This window comes from Lolium perenne, chromosome 7 (assembly GCF_019359855.2).
Source record: "Lolium perenne isolate Kyuss_39 chromosome 7, Kyuss_2.0, whole genome shotgun sequence".
NCBI lineage: Eukaryota > Viridiplantae > Streptophyta > Magnoliopsida > Poales > Poaceae > Lolium > Lolium perenne.
The window spans coordinates 103,090,304-103,108,118 of NC_067250.2; the positions used below are offsets into that span (position 1 = coordinate 103,090,304).

The window sequence follows — 17,815 nt, forward strand, 5'->3', positions numbered from 1 at the left end:
ATTTTTTTTACTTTAAATACCCAATATGAAAATACTAGCTCCTCACTGCCCACGGTCATCCTCAAGGGATGCCGCCAATCCAAAAGACACCAGAGATCATGGTTCCATCAGCCTTTGTGCGCCTCTTTTTGTTGGACTTATACTTGTCGGTTCCAACCTCATAAAGCGGTTGTGTATGGTCGGTTGCTTTATTCATAAAGCGGGGCAAAATCCTATTTCAAGATGATATGAGTACATCAGCATTTGGGAACCAAGAGTTTGAATGCTGCAAAGACATTAGATGAGACGACAGCCACACTACAGTAGTGCATCAGGGGATTTTAACTGACGAATGAACCCCACACACACCGATGAACAACACACACGCAAACAGTCAGAACTGTGGCTGTCTGATTGATTCACTTCTGTAAAGATTACACACAACAGAAAATCAACCACACACTCTCAACTCACAAACAGAAACCATGTCGAGAAGCATCAGCGCAATCAATCATTGCCGGATTGCAGTGGACCGTGTCATCTCCCATCAAGTCAACCTTCTGTACTTAATTATAATACTACGTAAAAATCCTTCTACTGCCTCAACGTCAGAGATCAATCACCCAGGAAGCTGAAGGACCGCCGTTCGGTCCGCGGAGCGAGCGTGAAGTTCAGCCCGAACATCTCCTTGAGCGCCTGCCCCGGCTCGACCAGGTCGATCAGCCTCGCGACCAGCGAGGCGCTCTCTCTGACATGCTCCATGTCGTCGGCCCGCGTCCACACGAGGCGGGATAGCTGGAGCCGTCGCTGCTTGGAGCTCAGGTCGATCCCCCATCTGCTGTAGATGCTCTCCTTGTCCCCGTTGGCCAGCTTCTTCAGCATCTGCTTGTAGAGCATGTCCCTCTCGCGTTTGAGATTCTTCAAACTGCAGACAAAAACGACCGTCAGTATTCTATCACATGTAGATTTCAGTTCATGGACAGTCTGAAGCATCGGTGTCGATTTGGACATGCTAAAACTTACCTGGTTGCAATGGCGGAATTAAGCTCGCCGTGTGCCGCCGGGATGGTGCAGGACGAGGTTAGGATGAAGGACAGTCTCCTGTGCTCAACTTCCATGTAGACGCTGTCTGCTGCATCTCCCTTAAACAGGAGGAAGAAGTAGGTTCTGTGTACTAGAGGTGCATTGCATTCGTGCCACAGCTCGATGATCTCTTGCTGCCTTCTTGCGAAATCGACAGGCCAACAAGAAGGAGACTCGATAGGACTCGGCACCGCATCTATGCCAACATCTTTCACAGTTTTCACTGCTGTATAGTCATCTCTAACGATCTGCTGCTGAAATCACATACACAACGAGCTTAAAACTCAGCTTAATATTCAGGCTAAACAGACTGGTGAATGAAGCGCTAACAGCTACAATCTTTGACGCAGCATATTAGTCGCTTCCATTTTGTGTAATTTTCCATTGTTGGTGCAGTAAAAGCAATAGCATTATTAGAAGAAAAATAGTGTTGTCTGGATGCAGACGTACACTTCAAGAAAAATACTAGATGTGTGTCTTACTAACATGATTACCTGTGCTTTACAATCCTCAGGTTGGTCCTCATGATGTTTTTCTGTCTTCTCTTCCAGCTCTGTGACACAACCGATGTCGTTGATACAAACTTCTTGTTCTGCATCACTGGCACTCGACTCCTTGTCTACTTCATCACTTGTGCTCAACTCCTCGTCTACTTCATCACTCGTGCGCAACTCCTTGTCTACTTCATCATTCATACTCATGTCCTTGACTACTTCATCGCTGGTGCTCGTGTCATTAACTAGTTCATCACACGCTACTTCACCAGAAACAGCGTGTTGGTCTTCTAAAGTGTCATTATTTTGGCAATCCTCGTTTTCTTGATACAGACTTCTCCTAACCTTATCAGACCTTCTAGGAGGACACCTGAAGATTTCATCAGGTGGTGTCTGTCCGGCGGTTTCGGAATCATCAAACCAACTATTTGGAATGACCTTGAAGCTAGCCCTGCAGCTTTGACTTCTAGCAATTGCACTCTCCTTGGAGTTCATCATACACCTCTTTACGGTCAGATATCCTTGAGGGTAAGGTTTGCCAAGTTCGAAAGAAATATTAGAATCAAATGTATAAGGTTTGACAAGGCTGTCTTCGAAGCCATCAGATTCATATTGCTGAAATTTGTCGAGACCTTCAACTGCATTTGGTATGATCTCATCCTGCCGTTCCTCTTTGCTCGCGTACATATTGCTATGATCTTCCATTTTCTTTGTTACGCTCCCAACTTCTCGCACTTCATCAGGTTGTGGTACATCGTCTCTAGAGATCTCCTCTACTTCAGGTGTGTGGAGCTTGGTGCCCTCAGGGAGTAATATGTCAAGTTCCTGGCTTGGGCTTCTTCTATGCTCATGTATATCTATGCACTGTACTTCCCTGCAATGTTCTTCAGATACTTCAGATACAGTCCTAAAAGCTACTTCCTTCATGTTATATGACTCTGTGCCATCAGAGCTATAGTTGCTGGAAGGGCGCCAAGGTGAAATTGGCTTCCGGCCCCTTGTTTGTTGAGTAAGATCCATCGTTTGATTGGGAAATGACGAGTCATCATTATCAGTACTGAAGACATATGATCCATCAAACACTGCGTGGTCTTGATCTGGATAAGAAACTCCATAAGTATCTGAAACCGAAAGTGCTTCTTCAGATGTATTTCGCGCAAGAGACTCTGAAGATCGACTATGGACATCCTATCAGAGGAAGGACAGTTCATCAAATGTCCCACAATACAGTAATGCAAAAGGTAAAGTATGTATATGAGAGAATCAGTACCCATCGCTTTGCAGTGCGATCATCAACATGATCGTCAACGTCACTTTTCAGTAAACAATTAAGTTGAGACTGAACAGTATCTTTCTCTTCCATCAATTCCCTCAGCTGCTTTTCCAACTGAAAAAGGAATGTACAGATACGTAGTGCATGAAATTGTGCAGTCTTACCATTAACACTGATACAGGAGTTAGCAAATTTCAGGAGAGGGAAACTACCTTTTTAATCTGTGCATCCTTCTCTCTCAAAGCCTCAGCATGACTTGTGCAGGAGGCTGGTTCCGGCACTTTCAGTTCATTTTCTAATCTTGCAAGCTCTCTCTGTAGATGTTTCAGTAGTGCCTTGTCAGACATGACTACATTGACCTTTGCATTTGTAACTACCTCCTTTGCGCAAGTAGCAAAGAGAAGTGTATTCCTGGATTGCTCAATATGAGTGTGTGCAGGGCTCATTGTGCATACAATGGCTGTTCTTGCATTGCCCCCCAAAGAGGAGTGTAATATGCGTGTCAGCTTTGAGTCTCTGTAAGGGATATGGCCACTTCTTCCCTTGCTGCAGAAGGAACATAATAGTTCAGATTACGTTATACATTAAAACTATGGCCATTGGTTGAAGACCATGTAAATGGGGTGAAAGGAGAAATGTCAAACTGTAACACCAAATGGAATTCACAATTATTTTACCTAGTGAATACTACTAAAGAAAGAGGAAATATATGTGCAAAAACACCAGAATACTCTTATAGATAAGTAAACCACTGGAATTACAAGTTCTTGCTAGAAGACAGACCTGAGTTGGCGAACAACCTTTCCCAGTGTTAGCAGACTTCGGTTAATATGACTACCTTCTTTCAACCTCATACCAGCCGAAGCAGTCTGAGATGCACGCTCACTTCCTGCTAGGTCAACAAAGTTCTGTCCAGTAGAAGAACCTCAGTGATTATGGAACATGTTATACCAAACAACCATGAATATATACCCACAAAATAAAAATCATGAACAGAGAAAGACATTCCATACCACACAAGACACAAGGGTGCTTGATTTGCCTCTTCCTAAATACTGCCTAACAGAACTTTCGATTGTCTGAAATTAACATAAGTCAGTCAACAAAATAATCTTTAAGAAGTAGTGTAAAGCATATAGTATAAGAGGGTCACCAACCAGCCTGAGTATTTGATGGGACCTAGAACTCGCTTCATTCAAAGCCGTTTCCCCAATCTCCCTTTGAGCTGTAGCACAATCTCAATTAGGCAAATAACTAGAAGAAAGAAGATGGTGCATTTTTTTGTTTCTGTAATTTTAGCCCGCACCTTCACACATTGCAAGAAGATCCTTAAGATGGTCCTTGTCCCTCAATGTTTCCTCAGTTAGTTTTTCGACAGTAGTTCCTTTCTGTTTAAATTCAAATAATAACAGATCAGTATGCAGAGGGTAGAGAAAAAGGATGGAGTTATAGTAACTTAGTAATAAGTTAAAATAAGAAGAATGGCATACTTCCGGATCATCAAGAAGTCTAAGAGGTGCCGTGTCATGGCTCAGAAGATCTCTCACAGCTTCATTGTATATCTCTATAGCCGAGAATTTCAGGATGAATTCTCTTTCAGGGTGCTGTAGCAATGACACACAGTAAGCCAAATATCATCTCACAAATTTGACCTAAACATCATTTGTGACTCCTAGCACACATACACACACCTTCTCTACGTAGTCATAGATGTCCATCACGCTATACTCGGTAATTCCAGTCATCGTGTAAGTCTTTCCGCTGCTGGTTTGACCGTAAGCGAATATGCTTGCTGCCAACAAGAACAAATTTATGCGCAAATGTAAGTCGATCGGCAGCGGCGGTTCATCAAAACCAAAACAGGGATGTACAGAGCTACTACTTCATTTCTGTAGCACACACATACCGTTGATTCCACTGACAACTGATAGAGCAACTTCTTTTGCTCCTTCCTCGTAGACCTGTCTTGTAGAGCAATTGGGGCCAAACACCCTGTCTGAAAAGGACACAAAACATGAACAATATGAGAAATTGACTGCTAAATGAAACCCACTGCAGCTGCAAAGGTTTCGACATCAGCGCCAGTAATTGTCACCAACATTGACAAACATTCTTTGCAAAAAACAGAGGTCTGCTGTTGCTGCTTACCGTAGGTGTAGGCGGTGGGGAACATGGCGCGGTCAGGGACGGTGCTGCGGAACATGACGGTGGTGGGGCTGATGCACTCCCAGTCGGAGGTGTCGCCGGACTCCCTGCCGTTGAGCGGCCGCACCCGGACGGACACCATGATCCTCTCCTCCTCCTTGGCCTCCACCTTCTCCCACGCTGCCGCCGTGGCCGTGGCCGCCTCGTCCTCCTCCCCCGCCCCCATCGCGCGCCCTTCTCCTTCCTGCACCCTCCACCCGAGAACAGTATCACAACCCACCCGCTTCCTCAGCAGCAGTCACCGCCGGCCAACATCCCCTCCCCTCCCCTCGAATCGAACGGCATTGCAAGAAAGAATTGCCCAGCCCTTCCTCACAGGCGGAGAAAGAAGGGAGGGTAAATTCGGGAGGCCTGCCACCGGTGGCAGGTCCCTGCCGCCGAAAGCGCCGTGCCTGTCGCCGGGTGGGCGGCGATCCGGCGAGACCACCCTGCAAGCGCAGACCCAGGGTAGTAACAGCAGCACTGCCCGACGCGCTCTTACTCGCACATGTATGTACTGCACGGCCACGGATTATCTTTGGCCGCCGCGCGCCGCGTTCTGCGTTGGAGTCTTGCAGTGCTGTCGCGAGACGAGGGACGGAGGGACTATGGTCCCCGCCACGCTCCCGGCCACTCGCTTCAATTTTATTTACGCGCCTCACATGGGGGAGGACAGGCAGAGAGGGGGACGTTGGAGACCCAAGACAGGACTTGTTTCTTTACGCATATCCCAGCCATCAACCAACTACCGATCACATTCCGCGAGAGGAGAGGAGACGAGCAACAGAGCAAGAAGAAGCCAAGAAGGCAGGGCGAAGCAACATTACCTTGCCTGCTCACGGTCGTCGTGGGTTGGATTTGGAACCAGCCGTGGGAGTGGAAGACGAGCAATGCGAAATGATGAGGAATGGGGCGAGTAGCGGAGACCTCTCCAGTCCTCTTTGCTGCTACGGAGAAGAAGAAGAAGGGGAGGATGGGAATTGGCAATGGTGGAGAGGGGAGGGAGAGGACTCAGAGGAGGTGGTTTCGACGGGGGAAAGGGGAAAAGTAAGAGAGGTGTAAAGAAACAGGTGTTCTTGCGGGTACAGGGCGACTTTTCCACCCGTAGCAGAGACGACGGCCCATCGGCCAATCACGGTCAAGGTGGGGCCACGGAGAGTTCCGGTGGGCCCGCCTTGTCTGTCTTAATGTCATGTGATGTGTCTCCGTTGAACGAAGAACAGTATTCTCGAATACACTACATTTCCCGTTAATTACTATAACTAGGTCTACCTGTTTTGTTTTGAAACCGAAAACCGGTTCATATTGACCGCCTCTGCTACTTGGGGCATATTCGGTAAGAGCTCAAGAAATTATAACTAGAAGTTGTTCGGTATCAATAAAAAATAAAATTCATGGTAGTAATTAAATAAGTCCAAATTTTAGGCTCGAAAATGTCAAATGCGTGAGTGGAAAGCCTCTTCGTTAGTACATGTTCGATAAGAGCTCTGAGTGGTGTTTTGAGCGGAATACTGAATGGCAAAGTCACCACATGCGTGTTTTCTGATTATATGGTGTCGTTTCTTGTCTATTGTTTGCACTCTGTTTGTTGAGACTTTGGCCTTAATTTGATAATTTTGTAGACGTGCGCATCTGCGGATAATTTTTCCTTCTCAGTAAAAATTCAAAGAGAGCCTAGACCACGGAAACTAGCAGAAGCTTTTTTCCTTTTTTTCTTGAATCCGTGAGAATAGACTGATGGGATCATCGATTGACTTTTGGGAAAGGTGTACTAATTGAGATGGTAATGGTGAGAAAACGCAGTTAACGCCTAATTAATACAGTACCGTTTGCTACTGCTAAGCACAGCACTGTTGCACCGGACAAGGTCACCATTTGCTTAGGGCATCTCCAGCGGCGCGACGCTGAGCGACAGTTTGTGTCCGTCGTGACTGGAAATGCGTCTGGCACCACCTCCAGCGCGGCGACGCAAAGTGACCGGGCCGTCCGCAGAGACGCAAACCTGGTCCAAATATGCGTCAGGTTTGCGTCTCTGCGGACGCTCCGCGGACGCGCAAAGTGTCCGCTCGGTCCTCGCACGGGCCCGCTGTCAACACCCGGATTTTTAAGTCCGAATGCCTATTATGTCATACATCGCAATCCCAGGAATATTGTTGTTGCGAGGCATAATAGTTAAGTATCACAGTCATCATTCATTACAAACCATAAGTCTTACAAATTGGAATCACATGATCCATATTACACGAATAGTTGATCCATCGATCAACGAACAAACACAAGTTCATAGTTCAACATAGCGGAAGCGTCAGATACAAGGACTCTCTAGTCCACAGGCCAACGCTTGACGTCGGAAGGCACTTAGCTGTCGCAGGCGTCCTGCTGGTCATCTCCTTGGTCATCTTCATACTCTGGCCATTTGAATAGCCAGGGACAAAGCCGTGAGTACGTTGAGTACTCGCAAACTAATACTAATGTAAGTGCTAGACATTCTAGTATGGTTTGCTAAGCTCTAGTTTATTTGCATAAAGCTAGTTTTAGTTCACAAAGTTTTGAGAAAAAGCTTATCCCAGAACTAACTAACTCAAGTGGGAACATTAGTGTCATTCCCACCATTCAAGTGATGATTTCAATTCAATCCACCACAACTCATTTCACCATCACCTTTCAACATCATTTTCAAAGATATGACATCGGAAACTGTATGGCCTTTACAACCGTCCGTAACCGTGGACGCGGCTATTCGAATAGGTTTTTCACTCTGCAGAGGTTGCACACTTGTGCCACAACATTTGATTTCATCCGTCGGGATTTCCCCGAATAATCGTAACACAGTACGCGGATCATCAACCATAACCTTTCACTTACGAACCCTAGTATGAGCACCTCTCCCCATGAGCTTGGCCTCCCGGTGAAGACGGTCCGGTACCACTGGGAACTGCACAGGGCTTGGGCCGGACATTCACCTCGTTTCGCATCATATCGTATCGTTTCTTTTGTGGTAGAGGCAGCTTTCGGCATAACCCCGATGACGCTTGTTTAGAGGGAACCCATACTAAGACGCATAAACTTCCAGTTAAGCCCTACCCATAATCAGGTATTGTGGGGGTACTTAATAATTGGAAAGGTATCGCATTCAAACCAACATCATGTTTTATCAAAAATCACTATCTTCTCTTGGTCATATTCACCTTCAAAAAAAAAAATTCAATGGAATGCATTTTCATTCCAAGGTTTCAAAATCCTTTCAAAATCACATTGTTCCCATCTAGAGTAGTCAAGTTTTAATTCATTAGCACTAGCTCTAATTCATGAGGGGTGCTAACTTGCTTTGCTTGGGGGGAAAACTAACTCACTACTCTAGGACTCAACTTGTACTTTGACCAAAGTTAACTATAAAAGTAACTCCTTTAGAAAACAAGTAAAAACTTGTAAAGCAAAAACTTGGAATGGGTTTATATAAGAAAAGGTAAGAAACAGGGTGCCTTGCCCCAAAGGGGCTTTGCACTTTGCAAGGATAAAAGCTTGCATAGTATTTTAGCTTGCCTTGGTAGTTCTCAAACTGTTCCTCTTCCTCCTCCTGGTAGCAACCTTCTTCTTCGGCGTACTCTCCGGTGCTACCGTCTAAATTTGAATACGAGTATAATTACTCACTAATTCAATGGCTATTCCACACATCACAAATCAACACACAAACTACTCTATGCACACACATAAATAAACTAGGGTGCATGGGTTGTGGGATTTAAATAGAATTTGTATTCCACATGTAAATGATAGTTTCCATAGGGTTCTTGAGAAATAATTTCCTCTCATTGAAATCTTCTTAAGAGTTAATTGCTCCAACCATCATGGATGAACTCATCTTGACCTAAGTCAAATGTTCATCATCATCATCATTTGGGAGAATGATTTAAATGAGGTGGATCACCTCATACCATTTAAATAACTCTACCTTTGATTTAATTCTCAAGTAATTCATATAAGAGAGTTTGGGACCAGGGGTCCGAACATCCCATGAATTCAGGTGAGACAAGTTTAAATGAAGTGTAATACTTCACACAATTTAATTCTAATAGTTTTGGGTAATATCAACTAGTTAAACTAGTCAAAATATCCATTCATTGAACCATGGCATGATCATGCAAGGTGACCACACCAATTTATTGCATAAACAATTAGTGTAAGTCAAATGTGAGCTATTAGAGTTGGAAATAACTTAATATCTATTTTGGTTGATTTTTAATAACTATTTGAATAGGGAAAAGTCCCTGCCTTGTTATTTTTGTCACATTAATTCTACAAGGAATTTGACCATGAGGCCAGTGGCATTGGATAGAGAATTTCAGTGGCTTTCTAACAATATAAAATTCACTAAATTTGGTTTAGCCAATTTGAAATGGTTGAATTTCAAAGTTTGGGCAGTATTGAAAATGTTTGGAATTGTTTAAATCGAATTTGAATTAAACGGGCCGGCGGGAAAAGCTAACGGGCCGAGATGGTTTAAAAAAAAGAAAACGGCCCAGCAGCGCATCCAGTGCGCGCGGGCCGGCTGACAGGGTGGGGCCACCCGTCAGTGGGCGTTTAAACCCGAAACGGTACGAGCGACGTGGCGCGTTGGATTAGAAGGAGATCCAACGGCGCACGGTCGTCGTCTTCTCCGGCGAGAGGCAGAGGGTCTGGCGGCGAGCCTAGGGGGTGGGAGAGCTAACCAGGGCTCCCGCGGTGGCTGGCAGTGTGCGTGATGTAGATGTGGGCGACGGCGAAGCTCCTGGTACCGGCGGCGTCTCCTGGATCGGCTTCAATCGACGGCGATCTTCCGCGGCGTCCGGCGGCAGTGAGGTGGCGATTGGGTGGCTACGGCGGTGAATGTCGACGGTGGAGTGGCTCAGGCGGTCGAGTGAGAAGAGGGGAGTGTGCTGGTGTGCTCGGTTCGACGAGCGGAGCTCTCCTTTTATAGGCGAGCGAGTGACCGTGGGGCTGCGGCGAAGTCGACATGCTCGCGGCGATTCCGGCGAGCGGTTGGGCTCGGCGAGGGTGCTGTCGGGTTCTCCTCTTCCAGGCGATGCGTGTGGCGGCGACAGCGCGGTCGGGCGGTGGCTAGGTTGGTCGCATTGCTTCCGTGTCCGTCGCGTCCGCGGCGGACCAGAGTTCTCTTCTCCGGCGACGGCGGTTGCGGGTCGTGGTCGAGGGCGTGTGCAGGAGTGTTGCGGTGTCACGGTGATGCTTAACGTGCTCGCAGGGGGTCCAGGGGGTGCGCAGGGTGGCGGCGCGGCGCGTGGCCGGTGCGTGTCCGCGGTGTGCACGCGCGCGACGCGAGCGGCGTCCAGGGCGAGTTTGGGCGCGCGTGTTCCGGCTGCTGTCGAGCTCCTCCTCGACCAGGGTTGTGCTAGGGTGGCGTAGGAGAGGCGGTGGCACACGGTGGCGAGGTGGCCAGGGGTGGCGAGCAAGGGAGAGAGGGGGAGGTGGTCGGCTCGGGCGACATGGCCGGCATGGCCATGTCTAGCCTTGCTCCTCCTCTCCCTAGGGTTTACAAGTTGCCATTCAAGATGAGAGGGGGCAGGGGAACCATTTGGTGCAAGTTGGGGTAGATTAGTTTGAGTAGATCACTATTTGCTATAGTGTAGGAATAGTGTTCAAATTTGGAAAATACAAAAATATCCAAAATGGAAATAATTCCAATGGTGAATGTTTTTGAAAAGTGAGTGTTGAGATAAGTTGTAATTGACCAGAGATGAGTTGAGGTGGTGGTGGAAAAATTTGAATTCAAAATTTGGCCAAAATGGCTAAGTGGAGATTATTGAACTTGTTATAATGTTGCAACTTTGGATGAGCATAGCTAGTGATCAAAGATGAATTTGGCAGGGTGGTCTTCATCAAAGTTGTTCACCTTGATGTTGACTTTGAAAAGGTGCAAAGAGTTAGCAAGAATTGGTTTGAGAAACTTGAATTGCAGGGGCTCAAAGTGGTGATCAGACTAAAATTGACAGATTTGGCCATTATCTCATGTGAGTGGGAATTGTGTTTGAAATTCATTTGAATTTGTGAACCTTTGATTCCAAATGTTGTAATAAGTGTTTAGTAACATTATTCCACTAATGGTGAAGACCAAATAGGTCTAGGGTCAAAATTTATAAAAATGCCATAGGGCATAGGTGAGGGTTTTTAGGGTTTTTCCAATATTGGAATTTCTTCCTCTTTGTTTTATTTGGTGGGTAAACTTCATATGATCACCCTAGGGTTTTAGAGCATATCAAATACAAGTAATAACAATCATCATGGCATATCACTCAAATGCACAAGTCCTATGCATGGTACTATATGCAAAAGAAAAGTTTTTGTTGGTTTGAAATTTTGTATTCTGGAAATCTCTAACTTTCTTTTTATTGAAATCTAGGGTGTTACAAACCCTTCCCCCTTACAAAAGATCTCGTCCCGAGATCGAAAAGAAAGTTAGGTACTAAAGAGATCTGGGTATTCCTTCCTCATGAAGTCTTCGCGTTCCCAGGTGGCTTCATCCTCTGTATGATTGCTCCATTGGATCTTCAGAAACTTGATGCTTCGGGTGCGGGTGGTTCTGTAAGCTTCTTCTAGGATGCGAATCGGCACTTCGCGATAAGTCAGATCCTGGTTGATATCTACCGATCGGTGATCGAGGTTCTTGAACACTTCGGTCTTCTCAGGGACTTCAAGACATTTCCGGAGAAGTGAGATGTGAAAAACGTCGTGCACAGCCGACATTTCTTCAGGCAACTCCAGTTGATAAGATACTTCACCTCGGCGGCTGAGGACTTGGAAAGGTCCCACATAGCGAGGTGCAAGCTTTCCTTTCAGCTGAAACCTTTGCATCCCTTTCAAGGGGGATACTTTGAGATAGACGAAATCTCCGATCTCAAAGGTCATCTCCCGACGTCTCTTGTCGGCGTAGCTCTTCTGTCTGGATTGAGCAGTCTTGATGTACTCTCGGATCTTGTGAACCTTCTCTTCGGCTTCACGAAGAACGTCCGGGCCGAAAACTTGACTCTCTCCGACTTCTGACCAGTTCGAAGTACGGCACTTCCTTCCGTACAAGGCTTCAAAGGGGGCCATCTGCAGCTGGCTTGGTAACTATTGTTGTAGGAGAATTCTGCGTAAGGTAGGCGGTCTTCCCACTTGGATCCGTATTCCAAGCACGCATGCCCTAAGCATGTCTTCCAAGATCTGGTTTACTCTCTCGATCTGTCCGTCGGTCCGAGGGTGATAGGCGGTGCTGAAATTTAGGCGAGTGCCTAGTCCTTCATGCACCTTCTGCCAGAACCTTGAGGTGAACTGTGATCCTCTGTCTGACACTATCGATTTGGGGGTTCCGTGCAAAGCGACTATTCTGGAGATGTAGAGTTCAGCTAACTTGGGGCCTTGATAGGTGGTTTTGACGGCGATGAAATGGGCGACTTTGGTCAATCTATCGACCACTACCCATATGGAATCATTGCCTTTGCTGGATTTGGGCAGTCCGGTGATAAAGTCCATTCCTACGGAGTCCCATTTCCATTCCGGAATCTGAAGGGGTTGCAACAGTCCGGTGGGTCTTTGGTGCTCTGCCTTGACTCTCTGACAGATGTCACACTTAGCGATATAGCTACCGATCTCTCTCTTCATTCCGTGCCACCAAAATTGTTCTTTCAGGTCCTGGTACATCTTGGTACCTCCGGGGTGGATTGAGTAAAGGGTGTCATGGGCTTCTTGCAGAATGACTTGTTTCAAGTCAGAGTCCGATGGTACGCAGAGACGTTCCTTGTACCAAAGCACTCCGGCTTCGTCTACGGTGAATCCGGGGGCTTTTCCTGCGGCTATCTGTTTCTTGATTCCGTCAATGCTAGCGTTGTCCTTCTGGGCTTCCTTGATCTGACCAACCAAGGTGGGTTGCAGCTCTATGCTGGCTAGGAATCCTTCACTAACGAGTTCAAGTCTAAACTGTTCAAACTCTTGGTGCAACCGGCTGTTCGGTTGCGAGCATGGAGTTCAAGCGCACGGCGATCGACTCAAAGCATCCGCTACCACATTGGCCTTGCCGGGGTGGTAGTGAATCTCCATGTCGTAATCCTTGATCAATTCGATCCATCGGCGTTGTCTCATGTTCAACTCTTTCTGGGTGAAAATGTATTTGAGGCTTTTGTGGTCGGAGTAGATCTCGCATCGATTACCCATGAGGTAATGACGCCAAACTTTCAGGGCTAAGACCACGGCTGCAAGCTCGAGGTCGTGGGTTGGGTAATTCTGTTCATGTTGCTTGAGTTGTCTTGAAAGATAGGACACAACCTTGCCTTCTTGCATAAGCACGCATCCAAGTCCAGTCTTGGAGGCGTCGCAATATACGTCAAAGGGCTTTGCAATATCTCGGCATGATCAGGATTGGGGCTGTTGTCAGTCTACTCTTGAGCTGTTGAAAGCTCTCTTCACACTTGTCGGTCCACTCAAACTTTCGGTCCTTTTTCAGCAGTTGGGTCATTGGTCGAGCGATGCTCGAAAAACCTTCTACAAATCTGCGGTAATATCCGGCTAATCCAAGAAAAGCGCGGACCTCGGTTTGTGTGGTTGGGGCTTTCCATTCCATAACAGTTTTGATTTTGGCGGGATCTACGGCAATTCCTCCTGCAGACAAGATGTGTCCGAGGAATCCAACTTCTTCCAGCCAAAACTCACACTTGCTAAACTTGGCGTACAACTGGTGCTGTCTAAGGGTTTCGAGGACAATCTCCAAATGCTGTTCATGTTCCTCTTCGGACTTGGAGTAGACCAGAATGTCGTCGATGAAAACAACGACAAACTTGTCCAAAAAGTTCATGAAGATCTTATTCATGAGATTCATGAAATAAGCGGGGGCATTGGTCAATCCAAACGACATGACGTTGTATTCATACAACCCATATGCAGTGGTAAAGGCAGTTTTTGGAATGTCGGTGGCTCGGATCTTGATTGGTGGTATCCAGCTTCTAAGATCAATCTTCGAGAAAACTCGGGATCCGGTGAGTTGGTCGAACAAGTCTTCGATCTTGGGTAGGGGGTATTTGTTTTTGATGGTGACATCGTTAAGCTTACGATAGTCCGTGCATAAACGATTTGCACCATCCTTCTTGTCGACAAACAAGACGGGGGATCTCCAGGGGGATGCACTTGGTCTAATCAAACCTTTGGCTAACATGTCATCTATTTGCTTCTTTAGCTCCACAAGCTCGGCTGCGTTCATGCTGTAGGCTCTGCGGGCGATGGGTCCAGTTCAGGGATTAACTCGATGATAAACTCGATATCCCGGTCCGGGGCATACCAGGTAGATCATCTGGAAACACATCGGGGTAGCGACAAACGACCCTGATTTGATCCAGAGTTGGCTTGGATACACTTTGGTTGCGGTAAATTTTCTGGGTAGTTTTTCAGAGACGTGCTCAACTACGATACCGGTGCTGCTAGTCATGGTTATGGCTTTCTTGGCGCAGTCTATCAATCCATTGTGCTTGGACATCCAGTCCATGCCTAGGACAACTTCCAAACCTTTGGTTCCCAGTATGATTAGATTTGCAAAGAAATCTACATCATGGATTTTGATTGGCACATTTTTGCAAAATTTTCTGGCTTTGGTGGTTGATCCGGGGATTTGAACTATCATAACATGCTTCAAACTGAGGGGTTGAATTTCTTGGTTGATGCAAAATCTTCGGTGACAAAGGAATGCGATGCTCCGGAATCAAACAACACTCTAGCAGGGGTGTGGTTGACAGAAAACATACCCGGCACAACATACGGTGCTTCTGGGCTTCTTCGGCGTTCATGTGGTAGAGGCGGCCGTTGCGGTTGTTGGGGTTGTTGGGGACGAACTTCTTGCCGGTGGAGACACGGCGTTGCTGCTGAGCAGGAGCAGCGGTGTTGCCGGCGAGCTTGGCAAGACGCTTGGGACACTCGTTGGAGTAGTGCCCCACTACACCACACTCATAACAAGTGATAGTGCTCTTGTCCTGCTTGTTCGCCACGGGAATGGCATTGCTCCCAGTTCTGGGGTTGGTGTTGGTGTTGGTGTTGTTGGTGTTAGGGGCTCGGGGTGGAGCGCGGTTGTAGTTGTTGTGGTTGTTGTTGTTGTAGCCTCCCGGCTTGGAGTTTCCTCCACTCCGGTTCTGATAACCGGGGCGAGAGTTCTGCATCGGGGGTTTGTTGTGTCTCGGAGCGAATCCTCCGCTTGAGCTAGGGCGAAACTTTTGGGGGTGGCTTGATCCACTCTGATTTGCCATGTGGCGCTTGCGGTTCTCATTGGCTTGGTTTAACTTGCCCTCCATCTGGATGGCGGAGTCAACAAGGGCTTCGAGGTCGGTGAAGGGGATGTTGACGAGGACAGTCTGCATCTCATCATGCAGTCCGTTCAGGAATCTCTCCTTCCTCTTCTCAACGGTGTCAGTCTCATCAGGGGCATACCTTGACAAAGTGAGAAACTTGTCGCGGTACTCAACCACCATCATGCGACCTTGTTTCAGCTCACGGAATTCATCCCTCATCTTCTTGATAAGACCCGGGGGTACATGGTACTTGCTGAACTTGAGTTTGAAATCCTCCCAAGTCATGAATTGACCTCCGTTCATGGCACGGGTACTTGTCCACCAAGCGCGAGCTGGTCCAGCGAGGTAGTGAGTGGCGAACAACACCTTCTCGTTGGCTTCCACTCCAGCTACTTCCAGATTGTTCTCCATAGTCTGGAGCCAATCGTCGGCGTCGAGGGGCTCCTCGGTCTTGCTAAACACCGGAGGGTTGGTGTTCTGGAAGTTCTTGAGCTTGGATCCAGGGTGGTCATGATTTCCATGGCCTTGGTTGGCGATGTTCTGCAAGGCGATGATGTTGGCTTGTCGCTCGGCTCTCTCGGTTTCCCGGTCTGCAAGCAGGGTTTGCAGAAGTTGCATCATCGCGTCGTTGGTGCGGTTCGGAGGGGCCATCTGAAGATATAGAAGATCATGAGATAAGAGGGAACATTCTATGGTTCATTTTGGTTAAGTTTGAAAAACACTTGAAAACTTGTAATCTTTTCATGACAAACATAACATTCATTCATTCATGCAACACATAGTACAAACTACACACATACTCCAATGGTTTTAAGAACCATTCTCATGCTACGATACAAAGGACGGGATACAACTCACACCTACTATAAGTGAAACTAGTGCAACTACTCCTCATCATCTATATCGATCGGGACGTAGTCATCGGGTCCTGCCTCCAGGAACTCGTAGTCCTCCTCCTCGGTGTTCTCGTCCTCCTCAAAGTCGTCGTCATCGCTCAGAAAGGCGTCTCCTCCTTGAATGTTGATGCCTCCATCGTCATCCTCCAGCTGAAGAATCTGATCCTCCTGGGCCTTGACAGTGGCCTCAAGTGACGCGATTCGGTCGCGAAGGCGGCGAATCGTAGCGTCCTTCTTGGCACGCTGCTGGCGAAGGCTTCTGCGGTCGTTGTTGAGTAGCTTGATCGCCTCGCCCTGCTCGATGATGTGAGCATGGGTCTGGTTCGCGTAAGCGCGAGAGGCGTCGAGGTCCCTCTGAGTCTGGTAGAGCATGAAGTCCAAGTGATCCACATGGTGCCTCAACTGGGGGTATAGTGGCACATCCATGGGTCTTCCGTCAGAGTTGCGCCTCGCGAGATGCGCAAAGCGTTCCTCACGAAGTGCTTCCGCATTCTGTCCGCACAGACGAGCAAGTGCTTCCTGAAGAGCACGTGCAAGCCCGTCGAGCCAGTTGCTTTCCCTGAAAGAGAAAAGGATCCTCTCCGAGGTGGGAGGCTCCAGCTTGCCCCTCAAGTCAGCGGTGATAATCCACTGCAGTTCCCCTCCCGGCTGGTCGTCCACCTGAATCCCGTGAAACTCGGGGTGTGGGCGGCCAAGGTGATCTGACAGGGAGTCGAGGTCATGCTCGAAGATCAAGCCTCCTCCGTTTCCAAGCTGATAAAACTTGGTGTTGAGGGGTTCATTCGGCTCCATCTGAAAGAGAATTGGAGGAGTAAGTTAGAGAGTGCAAAGTGTGGCAAAGTTTTAAGTTGATTCAAATAAGATCGAACATGATTCATCAAATTTTGGCAAAGTCTCAAAGGCAAGAAGGTAGTAAATTTTTACAAATAATTTCTTCCATTTGATTTCAAAGTTAAATTTTTCAGAACGCCCATTCTAACTAAGGTCTTCTAAGGTCAAACAATGGCTCTGATACCAACTTGTCAACACCCGGATTTTTAAGTCCGAATGCCTATTATGTCATACATCGCAATCCCAGGAATATTGTTGTTGCGAGGCATAATAGTTAAGTATCACAGTCATCATTCATTACAAACCATAAGTCTTACAAATTGGAATCACATGATCCATATTACACGAATAGTTGATCCATCGATCAACGAACAAACACAAGTTCATAGTTCAACATAGCGGAAGCGTCAGATACAAGGACTCTCTAGTCCACAGGCCAACGCTTGACGTCGGAAGGCACTTAGCTGTCGTAGGCGTCCTGCTGGTCATCTCCTTGGTCATCTTCATACTCTGGCCATTTGAATAGCCAGGGACAAAGCCGTGAGTACGTTGAGTACTCGCAAACTAATACTAATGTAAGTGCTAGACATTCTAGTATGGTTTGCTAAGCTCTAGTTTATTTGCATAAAGCTAGTTTTAGTTCACAAAGTTTTGAGAAAAAGCTTATCCCAGAACTAACTAACTCAAGTGGGAACATTAGTGTCATTCCCACCATTCAAGTGGTGATTTCAATTCAATCCACCACAACTCATTTCACCATCACCTTTCAACATCATT

The 17,815-nt window shown here is 47.0% G+C and overlaps 1 protein-coding gene across 3 annotated transcripts; it reads right to left on the minus strand.

Annotated features, from left to right (window-relative positions):
* Positions 1–257: 257 nt before the first annotated feature.
* LOC127316426 (kinesin-like protein KIN-7H) lies at positions 258–6,046 on the minus strand. 3 transcript variants are annotated; one of them, XM_051346816.1, is made up of 14 exons: positions 5,841–6,046; positions 4,978–5,218; positions 4,736–4,825; positions 4,521–4,621; positions 4,320–4,433; positions 4,136–4,217; positions 3,987–4,054; positions 3,843–3,908; positions 3,613–3,737; positions 3,042–3,375; positions 2,827–2,943; positions 1,557–2,744; positions 1,003–1,310; positions 258–904 (listed from the first exon to the last, which is right to left on the minus strand). In XM_051346816.1, the coding sequence occupies exons 2-14, from the start codon at positions 5,198–5,200 to the stop codon at positions 595–597; spliced, it is 3,126 nt and encodes a 1,041-aa protein (XP_051202776.1). In that variant the 5' UTR covers positions 5,201–5,218; positions 5,841–6,046; the 3' UTR covers positions 258–594. The 3 variants fall into 3 exon arrangements, with proteins under 3 accessions (XP_051202776.1, XP_051202775.1, XP_051202774.1); XM_051346815.1 differs by having other exon boundaries at positions 1,003–1,313; XM_051346814.2 differs by having other exon boundaries at positions 1,003–1,316.
* Between the last annotated feature and the right edge of the window lie 11,769 nt (positions 6,047–17,815).

Bases quoted from the DNA above. Each gene is read 5' to 3' on its own strand.
- LOC127316426 (XM_051346814.2), bottom strand. From the start codon at position 5,200: ATGGGGGCGGGGGAGGAGGACGAGGCGGCCACGGCCACGGCGGCAGCG. The intron at 4,622-4,735 runs GTATGTGTGTGC...TCTTGTTGGCAG, and splicing joins AGTTGTCAGTGGAATCAACG to CAAGCATATTCGCTTACGGT. The intron at 1,317-1,556 runs GTAATCATGTTA...ATGTGATTTCAG, and splicing joins CTGAGGATTGTAAAGCACAG to CAGCAGATCGTTAGAGATGA.